The sequence below is a fragment of the Oncorhynchus tshawytscha genome, linkage group LG02 (genome assembly GCF_018296145.1).
Source record: "Oncorhynchus tshawytscha isolate Ot180627B linkage group LG02, Otsh_v2.0, whole genome shotgun sequence".
NCBI classification, from domain to species: Eukaryota; Metazoa; Chordata; class Actinopteri; order Salmoniformes; family Salmonidae; genus Oncorhynchus; species Oncorhynchus tshawytscha.
In genome coordinates, this window is record NC_056430.1 from 24,521,418 (window position 1) to 24,538,348 (window position 16,931).

General features: G+C 43.8%; 1 protein-coding gene across 1 annotated transcript in view; it reads right to left on the reverse strand.

Moving 5' to 3' along the window:
• LOC112262407 (synaptoporin-like) overlaps positions 1 to 5,115 on the reverse strand; it is a 39,180-nt gene extending 34,065 nt beyond the window's left edge. The window contains exons 1-2 of the mRNA XM_024438067.2: positions 4,805 to 5,115; positions 4,577 to 4,642 (exon numbers count right to left, since the gene is read on the reverse strand). Coding sequence (XP_024293835.1) covers positions 4,577 to 4,642; positions 4,805 to 4,822 — 84 coding nt within the window. The 5' untranslated portion in view covers positions 4,823 to 5,115. The remainder of the gene's footprint in view (positions 1 to 4,576; positions 4,643 to 4,804) is intronic.
• Positions 5,116 to 16,931: the final 11,816 nt, after the last annotated feature.

Consider the following 16,931-nt stretch of genomic DNA (forward strand, 5'->3'; position numbering starts at 1 on the left):
GGGCTCTCCAACCCTGTTTGTTCTTGGAGAGCTACCACCATTTAGGTTTTCATTCTAACACTAATCGAGCGCAACTGATTCAAATAATTAGCTGGTTTATAAGATGAATCGGGTTAGTCTGAAACCCTACTGTAACGAGTGCGCTGAGAGTCGGGAAGCAAGTACAGGGAGTGAGTGTTTTAGTAAAGAAACAAAACAATAAACACGAAACACAAACAACGCACCGACATGAAACAGAGCCAATAACACCTGAGGAAAGAACCAAGGGGAGTGACAGATAGAGTAAAGATAATCAAGGAGGTGATGGAGTTCAGGTGAGTGTCATGAGGCCCAGGTGCGCAAGACGATGGTGACAGGTGTGTGGCATAATCGACCTAGAGGCCGGAGAGGGAGTATACGTGACACCTACAGGACGGTAGCACTCCAGGAACAGGGTTGGAGAGCCATGATAGGCTATTCAATAGGCTACTGTTGGTAGAAACTTTGATTGAGGAAATGATGACGTCACTTACATATTTTGTGTGCTCCCTCATCTAAAAAATAGGCACTGCACCACTGCAAGTAAGATCTGTAGTAGGGCTGTAGCCGTGATGTCTGTATGCTGCATGTGTTCCCTGCTGGCTTCATCCATCTGAGCAGAATCCAAAATGCAACCGTCACTTGCTCATTACGAACAGGGTAAATAAAGGACCTTGAATGACAGCACCGTAGACAACTCCTCCTTTCACCCGGAGACTTCCTAACACTATTTTGATCTGCCGCTGACCACGTTTTAGCCTTCTTCTCCATTTACATTGTGTCGTAGCCTACACTTGGATTAGCCTACACTGTAATTCATTAAACTGGACTGGATTATTTTACCGCACCTGCATTGCAATCCAATGATTGCAAAATGTATGCAATAAACAAAGATATGCTACAGAATACTATATAGGTCCACTAATACAGGACTAGTAAAGTCCCAGTGCACTACTTTTGTGATTTAAAAAAAAAGTTTATATATTTGTATTTTTCAGGGTGTGCTGCAGCACCCCTTGGCAACAGCTAATGGGGATCATAAATAAATACTCAATACTAAATACATGGGCCTTATTACAAGCTCTACTGTCTCCGGAAGTCAGTGGATTTGCATTCTGATGATCTAGTAAACTTGAACTCAGAGCGTTGCTTGAATTATTTTTTACATTTTTTTTTACATCAGCTCTGTATGCAAATATCCTTCGGATAGGAATGATATATCTCTAACAGCAAATTATCTTCCAGGGAGGTAGTCATCAAAACAAGTCCAACAGTACAGTCACTGTAGTATTGAAGGCTGCTGGGAGTAAAAACAGACCCAAACCACAACGTGGTCAGTACAAGGACGTGATTACACCCACATGTGTTTCCCGGGTGATAAGCCTCGCATGCAGAGAGAGAGAGAGAGGGAGATTCATTCTCCCTAGAGAAGTTGCATCTCTTTTCACCAATCCCCTGGCATTCAAAAGCAAAAATTATATGAAATGATAATTCCACTTTTGTAGTACTGCCTAATTTGCATAACAATGGAGGCTTTTTGGCTCCTCTCTCCCACTCTACTCTGCTCTATAAGAGGCAGTGGACCGGGGTCAATCTCAAAGAGTAGATGAAAATTTGACATATGAACTTTGTAGCATTGCCATTTTGAACAGGTGTCGATTAGCAATGCCAGGTTTGAGTGCAAAGCTTGTGATTTGTGAAATCAAAACAGCGAAAGCCCAACTTCCGTATGGTTCTGTTTTCTTGAGACTTACCAACATGTTGCCCTATGAAAACAATAATAAATTGTCTTGTTGAGAAAAACCTACAGTAGCTGAGACAGGTGTATCAAGTTTCACAGTCACACGGAAGTCACAGATCCTATACTGATATCTGATGTGACAAGCCATACAAATCCATATTAGAACATTTTGCAGTTTTGATTTTGTTATTATGTCTGAGCAAATAACAGCATTAGCCATGGCAAAATACATAGAACTGCAGGAAATTATCTTTAAATTTCAACATTTAATTCAGCTCCACAGCAAAATGTGTAGAATTGTATCAAATTAGATCTAAAACTTCACAAATGTCTCTCATCTCCATGGAGAAATGTGTAGAATTGCAGGAAATTGCCTTAAAATGCAAAAATGTCTCTACACCGCCAAGATGGGGCCTCTAAAATGCAGCCGCGACAACAGGCCAACTGTGGGTATTGCCACGCCCCCCACCACACGCCTGTCACACCCACCACCTAAGCCTTTTTTTTATCCATAAAAAACACTGCACTACACTTACATATACACTGACACACGGACACACGCACGTACACAGAGACGAACACACAACAAGGAGCTAGGGCACATCTTAAAGCGCAGCTTCTACATGACTTGAGAATGGGAAGCTTACAGGTGTTTGGAGAATTGTCCGCCACATACTGACAACGTGCCAGAGAGCCAGAGTTGCAGCTTTGGAAATGCATGGGAGATGATTATTTACCATAAAGTAGTGTGAAAGTATCAGGTTTTGATGACTAGATGCCGCTGTTCCTGCTATACCAACACACTCTTTTATCCATTTTGCTGGTCTCTTGTGTTTATTAAATAGATCACAGCATTTATTTTGCAACTTTGGGTAGAACACGAATAGATGTGGCTCATGATTGGTACACTAGGGCTTCTGAGTGGCACAGCAGTCTAAGGCACTGCATTTTAGTACTAGAGGCGTCACTACAGACCCTGGTTCAATTCCAGGCTGTATCACAACCGGCTGTTGTTGGGAGTCCCAGGGCTGTGCACAATTGTCCCAGCGTTATCCGGATTAGGGTTTGGCTGGGGTAGGCTGTCATTGTAAATAAGAATTTGTTCTTAACTGACTTGCCTAGTTAAATAAAGCATTGTGTGGTCATCCTCACAAGTCCTCCATGAAAGCAAATACTTCTGTCCTTCTCTTAGCAACCTAATACTGACTGACTGCTGAGGGCCATATCCTGGCAAACAAGGATCATCTGGGGCAAAAATACGTTCATAGCTTTCAGAAGCATAATAATGCACTTCAGTAAAATTCAAGTTCTTCCTATTTTGATGATCTTTGAATACATTTGGACATATGACTTGAGTAATAGATTATCACACACTTCTCAGGATGCAATGTTGTGCAGAATGAACTGCTCATAAGAGTCCGTAATAGTAAAGGTACTGACGATTACTTGGTTTTATTTACATCTCGGTCATCTCTTTTTTTCTGACTCTGGCCACTCATACTAATTAAGCTGAACCAATTTAACCACTCTGAGCATCCGAGTGTGTCAATGGGTTAGCTGTCTCTGTGTCACTCTGCTCCTGATGGGAAAGATGCTGTTTCCTCCTCTATTCCTCTGCATTGTTTCAACACACTCATAGAGTGAAACTATCATCTCCATGTCACTGTGACACCGTGACACTACTACATGCTCAGAGCTCTGTCAGCCATTGCCCCAGAAGCCACCAATTTCAAGCTGTTTGTGTTTGTGTGTGTGTGTGTGTGTGTGTGTGTGTTCTGCAAAGAGTCACCATATACTGAAACATCAGTCAACCAATGACTGCCTACTGTTATATAAAAAATAATAATATTTCAATTCAACAGCTGACCCCTGTGCCATGTCACAGTTGTAATTTAGATAAGTAGGCCTAAATAACATTGAAATTAAATTGTAGGCGACATATGATAATTTGATATCCCTTCATGCTTTTATATTGTTGATATTTGTAAATTGACAAATTATTTAATGCCACAGCCACCCATGATTACAATGGAATTATGGCAACCAAATATATACCAGTGACTTGCAGTGTTTTGACGTGAACCCCTAATAAAGACAGCTTGCTGTTGAAACATTGGTCAATACATTACTGCATCAAAGCTACTAGAGTGCTGCTTTTCCTTTATTGTTTATCCATATGTGACAGGATGAGAGCACGCACACACACACACACACACACACAAACGAGCTCTGACTGACTGAACGTTTTGGATCACCTGCCTGCTATTTTAGACTGACCCATAAATATCACCGTGAATAACCGTTACACCTAAACAACCAATGTGACCAGCCTCCCAGTGAAGACGAAGTAGTAGCCACACTAGCCTTATGTAATAGAGCAGCAATTCATTACATAAACTTGAACCATTTGGTCAATGTAAAGCGAATTGTTCACACGCTGATTGAACATGCGCTGGGATGGTTCCTCATCAGAGAAAGTGGAACATCACTATACACGACATAGAACGCAATTATAAAAATAAAAAGTTTAACCTGAGAGTAATGGAAATGAATGAAAACAAAACGTACAGGATTGCCTAACGCTACTCTCAAAAACACAACAAGCCCGCTTAGGTAGGCAAAACAAACACGCAATTATGAAATCGCACAGGGGTTCAGTGAGCAAATGCAAATACGACTGTGCAATGTATACAGCTAGGCGGTATATCGGCAGACACTAATAGATAGGATCAATAAATTGACTTCCTACTGTAAACATGTTATCGTTCAGTTAACTCAAACAAAACAAATAAGTGTTTCTGCAAACACTCAACTTACCCATTCCAAAACGCGGATAAATCCAAGGGGTAATTTAAGCACTTGAAACGTTCCAACAGACACGAGCTAAGGGAATAATGACAACAACAATGACATGGAAACAAAAACTATAGTGTTAATCAAATAGCCATAACTATTAGTATATAATTTGACAAATTTGAATAAAGGCCTTTTAACGCACATTATTTTGAGACCTGACCAAACACCATTTACAATCAATAAACATACCTGGTTAGCTGATTCCATTTTCAAAATACTTATCTACTTGTTCAGTAAGACGTAAACAATTTTACAGTGCTACCCAAACCGACTGATGCCTGTGCCTCGCGCAAAAGACTCTCGGCTTTAATTGCTACTGCACGGAAAAAACCGAGCTCTATTCGGCTTGTTGAAAAATAAAACACCATAGAGACAGACTGGGATTGGCTTCACGGAAATAAACGATGGCGTCCACATTTGCCGATTGTAACGGCCTCTCCTCCCCACGTCGGAGATGGTTGAGGGGATGTGATTGTATCTCTCGTGCATTAATGTTGGATCGAGGCACCACGCATTGTAAGGTCATATAAGTAGAAATATACAGTACCCGTCAAAAGTTTGGACACACCTACTCATTCAAATCAAATCCAATTGTATTTGTCACATATGCCAAATACAACAGGTGTAGGTAGACCTTATAGTGAAATGCTTACTTAGCCCTTATAACCAACAATGCCGTTTTAAGAAAATAAGTATTATGTAAAAAAAATACATACACTACCTGTCCAAAGTTTTAGAACACCTCCTCATTCAAGGATTTTTCTTTATTTTTACTATTTTCTCCATTGTAGAATAATAGGGAAAACATCAAAACTATGAAATAACACATATGGAATCATGTAGTAACCAAAAAAGTGTTAAACAAATCAAAATATATTTTATATTTAAGATTCATCAAATAGCGACCCTTTGCATTGACGACAGCTTTGCACCCTCTTGGCATTCTCTCAATCAGCTTCATGAGGTAGTCACCTGGAATGTATTTCAATTAACAGGTGTGCCTTCTTAAAAGTTCATTTGTGGAATTTCTTTCCTTCTTAATGCGTTTGAGCCATTCAGTTGTGTTGTGAGAAGGTAGGGGGGTATACAGAAGATAGCCCTATTTGGTAAAAGACCAAGTCCATTTTATGGCAAGAACAGCTCAAATAAGCTAAAAGAAATGACAGTCCATCATTACTTTAATACATGAAGGTCAGTCAATACGGAACATTTAAAGAACTTTGAAAGTTTCTTCAAGTGCAGTCGCAAAAACCATCAAGAGCTATGATGAAACTGGCTCTCATGAGGAATGGAAGACCCAGAGTTATCTCTGCTGCAGAGGATAAGTTCATTCGAGTTACCAGCCTCAGAAATTGCAGCACAAATAAATGCAACACAGAGTTCAAGTAACAGACACATCTCAACATAAACTGTTCAGAGGAGACTTTGTGAACCAGGCCTTCATGGTTAAATTGCTGCAAAGAAACCACTTCTAAAGGACACCATCAAGAAGAAGAGACTTGCTTCGGCCAAGAAACACGAGCAATGGGTAATAGACTGGTGGAAATCTGTCCTTTGTTCTGGAGTCCAAATGGAATATTTTTGGTTCCAACTGTCATGTCTTTGTGAGATGTGATGTGGGTAAACGAATGATTTCAGCATGTGTATTTCCCACCGTAAAGCATGGAGGAGGAGGCGTTATAGTGTGGGGGTGCTTTGCTGGTGACACTGTCTGTGATTTATTTAGAATTCAATGTACACTTAACCAGCATGGCTACCACAGCATTCTGCATCAATACGCCATCCCATCTGGTTTGGGCTTAGTGGGACTATCATTTGTTTTTCAACAGGACAATGACCCAAATCACACCCCCAGGCTGTATAAGGGCTATTTGACCAAGAAGGAGAGTGATGGAGTGCTGCATCAGATGACCTGGCCTCCACAATCCCCGACCTCAACCAAATTGAGATGGTTTGGGATGAGTCAGAACGCAGAGTGAAGGATAAGCAGCCAACAAGTGTTCAACATATGTGGGAACTCCTTCAAGACTGTTAAAAAAGCATTCCAGGTGACTACCTCATGAAGCTGGTTGCTTCATTAAAAGTCCTACAATGTGATTTTCTGGATTTTTTTTCTTCATTTTGTCTGTCATAGTTGAAGTGTACCTATGAGGAAAATTACAGGCCTCTCTCATCTTTTTAAGTTGGAAAACTTGCACAATTGGTGGCTGACTAAATACTTTTTTGCCCCACTGTACCTGCAGGCAAGATGATGGTGAGCGAGGATTCCTGATTCTGCCACAGAGATTATAATTCCAATAGAGACGAGTGAAAACCAGGCTGACAGCATGGCTAATTTTACAACATCTCTTCTCTCACTCCAACCCTCCTTCTCCCCTTGTTTTACTCTCCTGCTCACACACATCCCTCTCTTCTCATCTCCTTTGCTCCCTCTCTCTCTCCCTCTCTCTCTCACACTCTCTCTACCTCTCTCACGCTCTCTCTCTCTGCCTGCCTGAAGTGCTGTCCTAGCGATTAGGAAACTGTTAGATCTGATTGGCTAATCTTCGCACCACAGAAGATCTAAAAGAAGTCGGCAGGAAGAATAGAGGATCTCATGCATACTTTATCCATTTAGTTGGATGTGATGTTTTTCATGAGCCAAGTCACAGACAGCTGTTTCTGAAAGGGATGCCTGCCATTCGTTTTTAGATGTTGAGAATTTTACAAGCTTGCCAGGGTCAGTAAAACAATGGTCAATACAATGATTGACCATAGGGAGATATTGATGTTGACTGATATTAATTTAGATAATCTCTTATCCACAGAGCACAGGTGCCTAGTGGTTAAAGCATTGGACTAGTAACCGAAAGGTTGCAAGATTGAATCACTGAGCTGACAAGCAAAAAACTGTCGTTCTGCCCCTGAACAAGTTAACCCACTGTTCCCCGGTAGGCTGTCATTGAAAATAAGAATTTGTTCTTAACTGACTTACCTGGTAAAATACAGTTTTTTACAATCACTTTGGCACTAATTTCGGAACCTCAATGTCATTTTTCAAAACTCTAGACACAAAACTCACAAGCAATGATCAAAATGCAAATTTTTCAAAACTCTTAACACTTTTTCCAATTGCTTGGATACAATACACATAAAGCTAAGATCATTTGTTCATTGAACTAAAATCACCCGTTCAAAATGACACAACTTAAAATCAAAGTATTAGCATTTCAAAATGAAATTCAGACATTACATCTGAGATGACTGTCTATTCCTTTCATTACAATGATCTAACTATCAATTGATACAACTGCTCAAAATGATAAGTAACTGTTGCATTAGTCTTAATGCATAGTTTTACGGAAACTGATGAACAATATTGTCACGCCCTGGTCAAAGTATTTTGTGTTTATCTTTATGTATTTGGTCAGGCCAGGGTGTGGCATGGGGTTTTTGTAATTGTGGTGTGTTTGTCTTGGGGTTTTGGTGGTGGTATTGGGATTGTAGCTTAGTGGGTTGTCTAGCAAGGTCTATGGCTGTCTGGAGTGGTTCTCAATCAGAGGCAGGTGCTTATCGTTGTCTCTGATTGGGAACCATATTTAGGCAGCCATATTCTTTGAGTTTGTCGTGGGTGATTGTCCTTAGTGTCTTACTTGTACTCTCTGTTAGTTTGCACTAGATAGGCTGTTTTCGGTTTTCATTTACGTTTATTGTTTTGTAGTGTTTAGTGTTTAGTCGTGTTTACGTTTTGTTTAATAAATATGGATCGCAATCGACACGCTGCAGTTTGGTCCGACTCTCCTTCATCACCACTAGAAAACCGTTACAGAATCACCCACCACCAACGGACCAAGCGGCGTGTCAACAGGCAGGAGCAGCCGAAAGAGGAGAGGCAACAAAGGCAGCAACAGCGGCGCAATGAGGATTGGACATGGGACGATATATTGGATGGCAAGGGTTGCTACACATGGGAGGAGATCCTGGCGGGAAGGGATCGCCTTCCATGGGAACAGGTGGAGGCACTTAGGAGAGCAGAGGCAGCCGGAGAGAGGAGCCGGCGATACGAGGGAACACGGTTGGCAAGAAAGCCCGGGAGTCAGCCCCAAAAATTTCTTGGGGGCTTACAGGGAGTATAGCTATGCCAGGTAGGAGACCTGCGCAAACTCCCTGTGCTTACCGGGGGCTGGAGAGACCGGGCAGGCACCGTGTTATGCTGTGGAGCGCATGGTGTCTCCAGTGCGGGTGCACAGCCCGGTTCGATATATTCCAGCTCCTCGTATCGGCCGGGCTAGAGTGGGCATCGAGCCAGGTAAGGTTGGGCAGGCTCGGTGCTCAAGAGCTCCAGTGCGCCTGCACGGTCCGGTCTATCCAGTACCACCTCCACACCCCAGCCCTCCGGTAGCAGCTCCCCGCACCAGGCTTCCTGTGCGTGTCCTCGATCCAGTACCACCAGTTCCAGCACCACGCACCAGGCCTTCAGTGTGCCTCGCCTGTTTAGCGCAGCCAGAGCCTTTCTCCTCTACAGCGCTGCCGGAGCCTCCCGCCTGTTTAGCGCAGCCAGAGCCTTTCTCCTCTCCTACGCTGCCGGAGTCTCCCGCCTGTTCAGCGCAGCCAGAGCTGCCAGTCTGCAAGGAGCAGCCAGAGCTGTCAGTCTGCATGGAGCAGCCAGAGCTGCCAGTCTGCATGAAGCAGCCAGTCTGCATGGAGCAGCCAGAGCTGTCAGTCCGCATGGAGCAGTCAGAGCTGTCAGTCTACATGAAGCAGCCCGAGCTGCCAGTCTGCATGAAGCAGCCAGTCTACATGGAGCTTCCAGTCTGCATGAAGCAGCCAGAGCTGTCAGTCTGCATGGAACAGTCAGAGCTGTCAGTCTGCATGGAACAGCAGAGCTGTCAGTCTGCATGGAGCAGCCAGAGCTGTCAGTCTACATGAAGCAGCCCGAGCTGCCAGTCTGCATGAAGCAGCCAGTCTACATGGAGCAGCCAGAGATGTCAGTCTGCATGAAGCAGCCAGAGCTGTCAGTCTGCATAGAGCAGCCAGTCTGCATGGAGCTGCCAGTCTGCATGGAGCTGCCAGTCTGCAAGGAGCTGCCAGTCTGCAAGGAGCTGCCAGTCTGCAAGGAGCTGTCAGTCTGCACGGAGCTGTCAGTCTAAGGAGCTGCCAGTCTGCAAGGAGCTGCCAGTCAGCACGGAGCCGCCAGAGCGGTCAGTCTGTAAGAAGCCGCCAGAGCTGTCAGCCTATATGGAGCAGCTAGTGCCGCCAGTCTGCCCAGCGCCGCCAGTGCCCCCAGTCTGCCCAGCGTCGCCAGTCTGCCCAGCGCCGTCAGTCTGCCCAGCATCGCCAGTCTGCCCAGCGTCGCCAGTCTGCCCAGCGTCGCCAGTCTGCCCAGCGTCGCCAGTCTGCCCAGCGTCGCCAGTCTGCCCAGCCAGTCTGCCCAGCGCCGCCAGTCTGCCCAGCGCCGCCAGTCTGCCCAGCGCCGCCAGTCTGCCCAGCGCCGCCAGATCTGCCAGTCAGCCAGACTCTTCCAGATCTGCCAGTCAACCAGACTCTTCCAGATCTGCCAGTCAACCAGACTCTTCCAGATCTGCCAGTCAACCAGACTCTTCCAGATCTGCCAGTCAACCAGACTCTTCCAGATCTGCCAGTCAACCAGACTCTTCCAGATCTGTCAGTCAGCCAGGATCTGCCAGTCAGCCAGGATCTGCTGAAACCACCAGCCAGCCAGGAGCTGGTAGATCTATCTACCTGCCTGAGCTTCCTCTCACTCCTGAGCTTCCTCTCACTCCTGAGCTTCCTCTCACTCCTGAGCTTCCTCTCACTCCCGAGCTTCCTCTCACTCCCGAGCTTCCTCTCACTCCCGAGCTTCCTCTCACTCCCGAGCTTCCTCTCACTCCCGAGCTTCCTCTCACTCCCGAGCTTCCTCTCACTCCCGAGCTTCCTCTCACTCCCGAGCTTTCTCTCACTCCCGAGCTTCCTCTCACTCCCGAGCTTTCTCTCACTCCCGAGCTTTCTCTCACTCCCGAGCTTTCTCTCACTCCCGAGAGCTTTCTCTCACTCCCGAGCTTTCTCTCACTCCCGAGCTTCCCCTCAGTCCCGAGCTGCCTCGGTCCCGAGCTGTCCTTCAGTCCCGATCTGCTCCTCAGTCCAGTGGGGTTCTGGGTGGGGACTACTAGGCCATGGTCGGCGGCGAGGGTGGACTATCCAGGGACGAAGGGAGAGGGGACTAAGACATTAAAGGAGTGGGGTCCACGTCCCGCGCCGGAGCCGCCACCATGGACAGACGCCCACCCGGACCCTCCCTATTGTTTTGAGGTGCGTTCGGGAGTCCGCACCTTAGGGGGGGGGGTTCTGTCACGCCCTGGTCAAAGTATTTTGTGTTTATGTATTTGGTCAGGCCAGGGTGTGGCATGGGGTTTTTGTAATTGTGGTGTGTTTGTCTTGGGGTTTTGGTGGTGGTATTGGGATTGTAGCTTAGTGGGTTGTCTAGCAAGGTCTATGGCTGTCTGGAGTGGTTCTCAATCAGAGGCAGGTGCTTATCGTTGTCTCTGATTGGGAACCATATTTAGGCAGCCATATTCTTTGAGTTTGTCGTGGGTGATTGTCCTTAGTGTCTTACTTGTACTCTCTGTTAGTTTGCACTAGATAGGCTGTTTTCGGTTTTCATTTACGTTTATTGTTTTGTAGTGTTTAGTGTTTAGTCGTGTTTACGTTTTGTTTAATAAATATGGATCGCAATCGACACGCTGCAGTTTGGTCCGACTCTCCTTCATCACCACTAGAAAACCGTTACAAATATTCCATGTTTAGATCATGAAAGTTTCAGGATTACGAGATCCATTGACGCCAATTACGTGGAATATGAATCAATTGGACTACATTATCTGTGGATGTAACATTTTATCATCATTCTTTATCAGACACTGTTTCTATGGTCCCATGTACCACTTTTCCAGACCATGTTTTCAGATTTGACATTACTGTACACTCACTGGCCACTTTATTAGGTACACCTATCTAGTACTGGGTAGGACCCCCTTTTGCCTCCACAACAGCATGCATTATTCACGGTGTTGTACGTTAAGAGATGCCCTTGTGCACACCACTGTTTTAAACAGCTGTTATTTGAGCGTTTGTGGCCTTTCTGTTAGCTTGAATGAGTCTGGACATTCTCCTCTGACCTCTCTCATTAACAAGGTGTTTTGCCCACAGAACTGCCGCTCACTGAATGTGTTCTGTTTATCGCACCATTCTCTGTAAACTCTAGAGACTGTAATGGGTAAAAATCCCAGGAAGGCAGCTGTTTCTGAGATGCTGGAACCACCATGTGTGGCATCAACAATTGATACCACAGTCAAAGTTGCTTAGATTACGCATCTTGCCCGTTCTAATGTTTGGTCGAACAACATCTAAAGCTCTCTACTCTATATACTCTGTATATTGAGTTGCAGGCAGCCACATGATTCGCAGTTCGAATGTAACCTTCCATGATGAGCTAAATCAGGTCTGTAGAGCTGATGGCATGACCTATGTCATTGTGTGGGATAATGTCAGGTTCCACCATGCTCAAATGGTGCAAGCATGGTTTCAGGCCCAACCACAATTTACCACCCTGAAATTACCCCCATACTATCCTTCTCTAAAACCCGAGTGTCAGGCATGGATTCGCCCGAAGATTCTTCCCAAGATGTTTGGCTAATGAAAACATCCATTGTGATGTGGATGAGAACCTGTGGCCAAATCCACAAAACAGAGCTGATGGAAATATAGAAGTACAGTAATCAATCTTTTGTTTTTCTTTTTACAGTAAGCCAGGCGAGGAACACTGCAGTGATGTTTTACAGTAAGCCAGGTGAGGAACACTGCAGTGATGTTTTACAGTAAGCCAGGTGAGGAACACTGCAGTGATGTTTTACAGTAAGCCAGGTGAGGAACACTGCAGTGATGTTTTACAGTAAGCCAGGTGAGGAACACTGCAGTGATGTTTTACAGTAAGCCAGGTGAGGAACACTGCAGCTGATGTTTTACTGTCTTTTTTTAAGCTAATTATTTTTGCTTTGATTCAAAGAAACCTATGTTGTGATTTTATTGTATTTCATCAATAAATTTCATATTTTGTTCAATGATTCCACTGTGTCTGTAGTATTCTCTCTACTAGTCCTTCTACAGTGATGTATTTATGTGTAGTACCATAATAAAACATGTATCACATATTTTGTACTATAATATTTAATGATCGTACGAACAACTACACAGTGAAACCACCGGTATCTTGTGAGTGGGTGATCTAAATGAATGTTCCTATGGTATTTCATGATAAATGAGTTATTTGAACCAATGATTCTGCAAGTGCAAGGTTTCTTTAAAGATATGAATGCACAATGCAATGTTATGAACATTGGACAGCCTGTGTTACAAGTGATGACCGTTTTGAGTTTTGTGTCTAGAGTTTTGAAAAATGACCACAAGGTTCTGAATTTTTTTTTTTTTTAGATCATTACCAGACCAGACCACAGTCTCCAGAGTGGTCATGTCACCACCTGAAGATTCAGAGGGGCTTTTTCCCCCCAAATGTGAAAATGGACATTTTGCCCCCCTCAGGAAGAGCCACTGTTCATTTGAAGGAGGCTGCATGTGACCGTTCCAAGGTCAACTCGCATCGCTCTACCAGCACATAGTGCCACCACCCCTCAGAGAATGCTGGGAAAAGGCTGCAAATAGATGCAAAGCAACTGAAGGATTTTTTTGCAGGGATCGCAGCTGTGTCTGCTCACTCACACTCGATTTCTTCCTGCACGTTAAGATTCTGAGAAGAGGTGAATAGGGCTGATTCTGTGCCATGATAACTGTCATGTTAAAGTGGTGCCCACCTACTGTCTACTGTAGCTCTTATGGGGAGTTGTCTTATCCCTATCAAAATCCTCTTGGGGTTTTAGGGGAGACTCCTTGGTGCTGGAACAGCATCCTTTCGGTTCCCCTGGATGGGAGTATCAAGGAGAATCTGTCATACACACTGGCAGGTGTCCAAACACATCACACATACCTTGACAAACTGCAAATGTGCTGCAGAGGCAGAAACAAGCACACCTGGGTTTAGTACCTGGGGGACCAGAGAGTGACAGAGGAGAGGTAGGTGTGTGTGTGTGTGTGTGTGTGTGTGTGTGTGTGTGTGTGTGTGTGTGTGTGTGTGTGGGCGCATGCATGCATGTGTGTGTGGGTGGGTGGGTGATAAGAGAGACAGAGGTAGAGTGAAATTTGATCATTCAGATACTGGTGGGATTGTTATAACCATGTTAATATTAATGCTGACTTGAAAACAACTGGCAACTAACTTCTACTACAGTAGTCAAAATGACTGGAAACATTGTTTGTCAACTCCTCACCATAAGGGCGGGGCAATTAAAACTAGACAGTAAGAGCATCAACAAACACATTAAGGTTTAATTAGAAATTAACCAGCCACAAGGATCTGCACCTCTGTGTCTCTAATCAACATTTGCCTATGCAGCCAGTACATTAGATCTCCAATTAAAGTGTTAATAACATAAAAGCTAAACTAATTGATCATATAAAGCTTTGACCAGTGGCAGTGTGGGGTGTCTTTGTCACCATAGTTACAGTGTCTCAATTAACCCAATGTCAAGAAGACATTACAGTCATAACGCCCCCTGCTGGTCACGCAAAAAAAGGTGGGAAAATATCAGAGGCTTTAGTTGAATAGCTGGGGATTATACAGACTTAAAATTGTTTTTCTTCAGCCTAAGAAAGAGTCTGTAAATGTACAGTTATAATCCTGGGATGACGATGGCAAAGCAAAAATATCCCTAAAAGGGAGTTATGTCAAGTAAATGTATTAAGAGTGAAGAGGATTATGTTGTGTGTTCCTCTCTGGTTTTGGGCAGGCAGTATTATAAGAAAATACACAGTATCCATTAGTTCAGTTTTGTCACGTCCTCTTCAGTTTAGTCTCATCTTCCTCTAGGGCAATAGACCAGAAGTGTGTTTTAGCACATGTGCTGACCAGCCACAGCACAGCACTCACACCTGTACCCTAACACGTGTAGCCTACTGGAGAAAAACAAATCAGTCCTGCCCCCATAACCACACCTGATACAGCAACACATGTATCATCAGGGACATGAAACCATTATTTTTCATTGATTTAACCATAATCTAGAGATCTGACAAGAGGTATTATATTCATATTCATTGAGTCTCTACTGTGGAGTACTGTTATGTTCATCATACAGGCAAACAACACACACAAAAACCAACTGTAAGGTGCTAATCTCGGTTAACCCAGAAGTAAAATATTGTGTAATTTGGTCAACTTCGCAGAATCTGCCCATGAGAGATGAGTACTTTGATTTTGCTCTTCCATCATCGACATAGTGGTAAGTCCTTATTTTATATATATTTTTTTACTCCAGACAACTGCATGATATAAATCATATACAGGAAACTGACCCATTGCCTATCTGAATTAGGATCTCTTGCTGTTGAGTTTCCTAGACACTAGGTGGCAGTTTTACTGTACGGTGTGCTAAGTTCAGGGCTGCTTACCTTTATAGACCCCTGCAGAAGGCCTTACGTTCAACGATCATTTTCCCCATGAAAAGTAACCGTTAACATACGTTTTTCCTTAAACAAAACAAAGGTGTGGAAGCATGATCACATACAACACAGCGTCTCACACACTAGGAGTTTGTCATTAACTGTTACCTGCTTTTAAAGGCCCACCGCAATCAAACATTGGATTTTTCTGTGTTTTATATATATTTCCACGCTATGAGGTTGGAATAATACTGTGAAATTGTGAAAATTATGATAATGTCCTTTTAGTGTAAGAGCTGTTTGAAACCTGAAATTTCAGTCTGTTTTGGTGGGATGGAGTTTTGGCCTGCCTGGTGACATCACCAGGTGGTAAATTAGATAAAAGACCAATAAGAAAGAGAGTTCCAAACCTCTCTGCTAATAACAGCTAGTTTTCAGTTTCCCCCTCCCCTTCAGACCACTCCCAGACAGTCCTGGCAAAATTCATGTTTCTTTTGGACCATTTGAATTGAAAACAATCATCGTACGGTACTTTATTGTTACCCAGAAATTGAGATAAAAATGGCTGCATTGGATCTTTAAATGGCAGACCTACCACCACTGATGCCACCGTTTTCTCAGGAATGCAATGCTTCACATTTTTAAAGCAGGTCATCATGCTAGCTATCATTGTAATTTTTCAAGAGACACCCCGAACGACCAACGGAGAAAGTGTTCATTTAAAAGGGAAAGTGTGCCTTTGTCATGACCTTTTTTCAGATCTCTCTCTGTGTGGGTGAGTGATGTAATGAAAGACAGTTCCAGAGCAGGCTGCGTTAAGCTGGTGGAGCACAGAGCAGTGTTGCGCTCTCTGGGTGTGGATGGAGCAGACAGCACAGTGACACTGGGAACAATTACTGTTCTTCTCCTCTGTTTAAGCCTCTTTCATATTGCACCTATTGGAGGAATTATAGCAGAGAGCAGGCCAGTCACTTATCCAGAGCAACAACTGTACAACTGGCAGGCGTCCCAGAGCACGTCCAATGTTTACAATATTGCATAGTCTGTCTTTCGTTTCCAATGGTGAGCTTTGCGGTCAATAGTATATTTTGATGAAGATCAGAGGAGCATGTATTTGATTGTCTCTCTGCTTGTCTCTGTCCTTCCTCCCCTCTCCTCTGTGTGAAACCACCAGTTTTCCCTCTATTCTTTTCATAGGTATTAAGAAAGTTCTGTGCATTGCCTTGAGGCGTTCATGGTCTATATAGTAGTGTTTGATGGACTAGTATCTGAACACCTGTGTGTGCTTTGCTGTTTCACTACATTTTTCTTCATAGGAGAATGGGAGATACAGTATTTGGCCTCTGACAGGCTTGACGCTTTTTTTGCTTATTTTCTGCAGTGAAATGTCATGACTCAGTCATTTTGGACACCATCACATTTTTCATAGTTAGTTGTCAAACCTACAATCATGCGCCTGCAAAAACACAAAGAAATTAAACACAATTAGACACTGAAACAAAAGCCGGGCATTTGGAAATATGTCTGGTTAAATGGCATTAACCCTGGTCTCATTCTGCACCAGTAAAACAGTGTACATAATCAGGATTAACATTAGCACGATAGGGAAAACACTGACAGAGAGAGAACGAGAGAGAGGGAGAGGAGGGGGAGCTGTAGCACAGTCTATGATGGTGGCCTCAAACTAAGATTGGTGATATGCAGTAACACATGTATGAAATACTCATAAACAAACATGTGCATTCAACCACAAACACATACACACATATTACAGTAGACCCACAGTCAT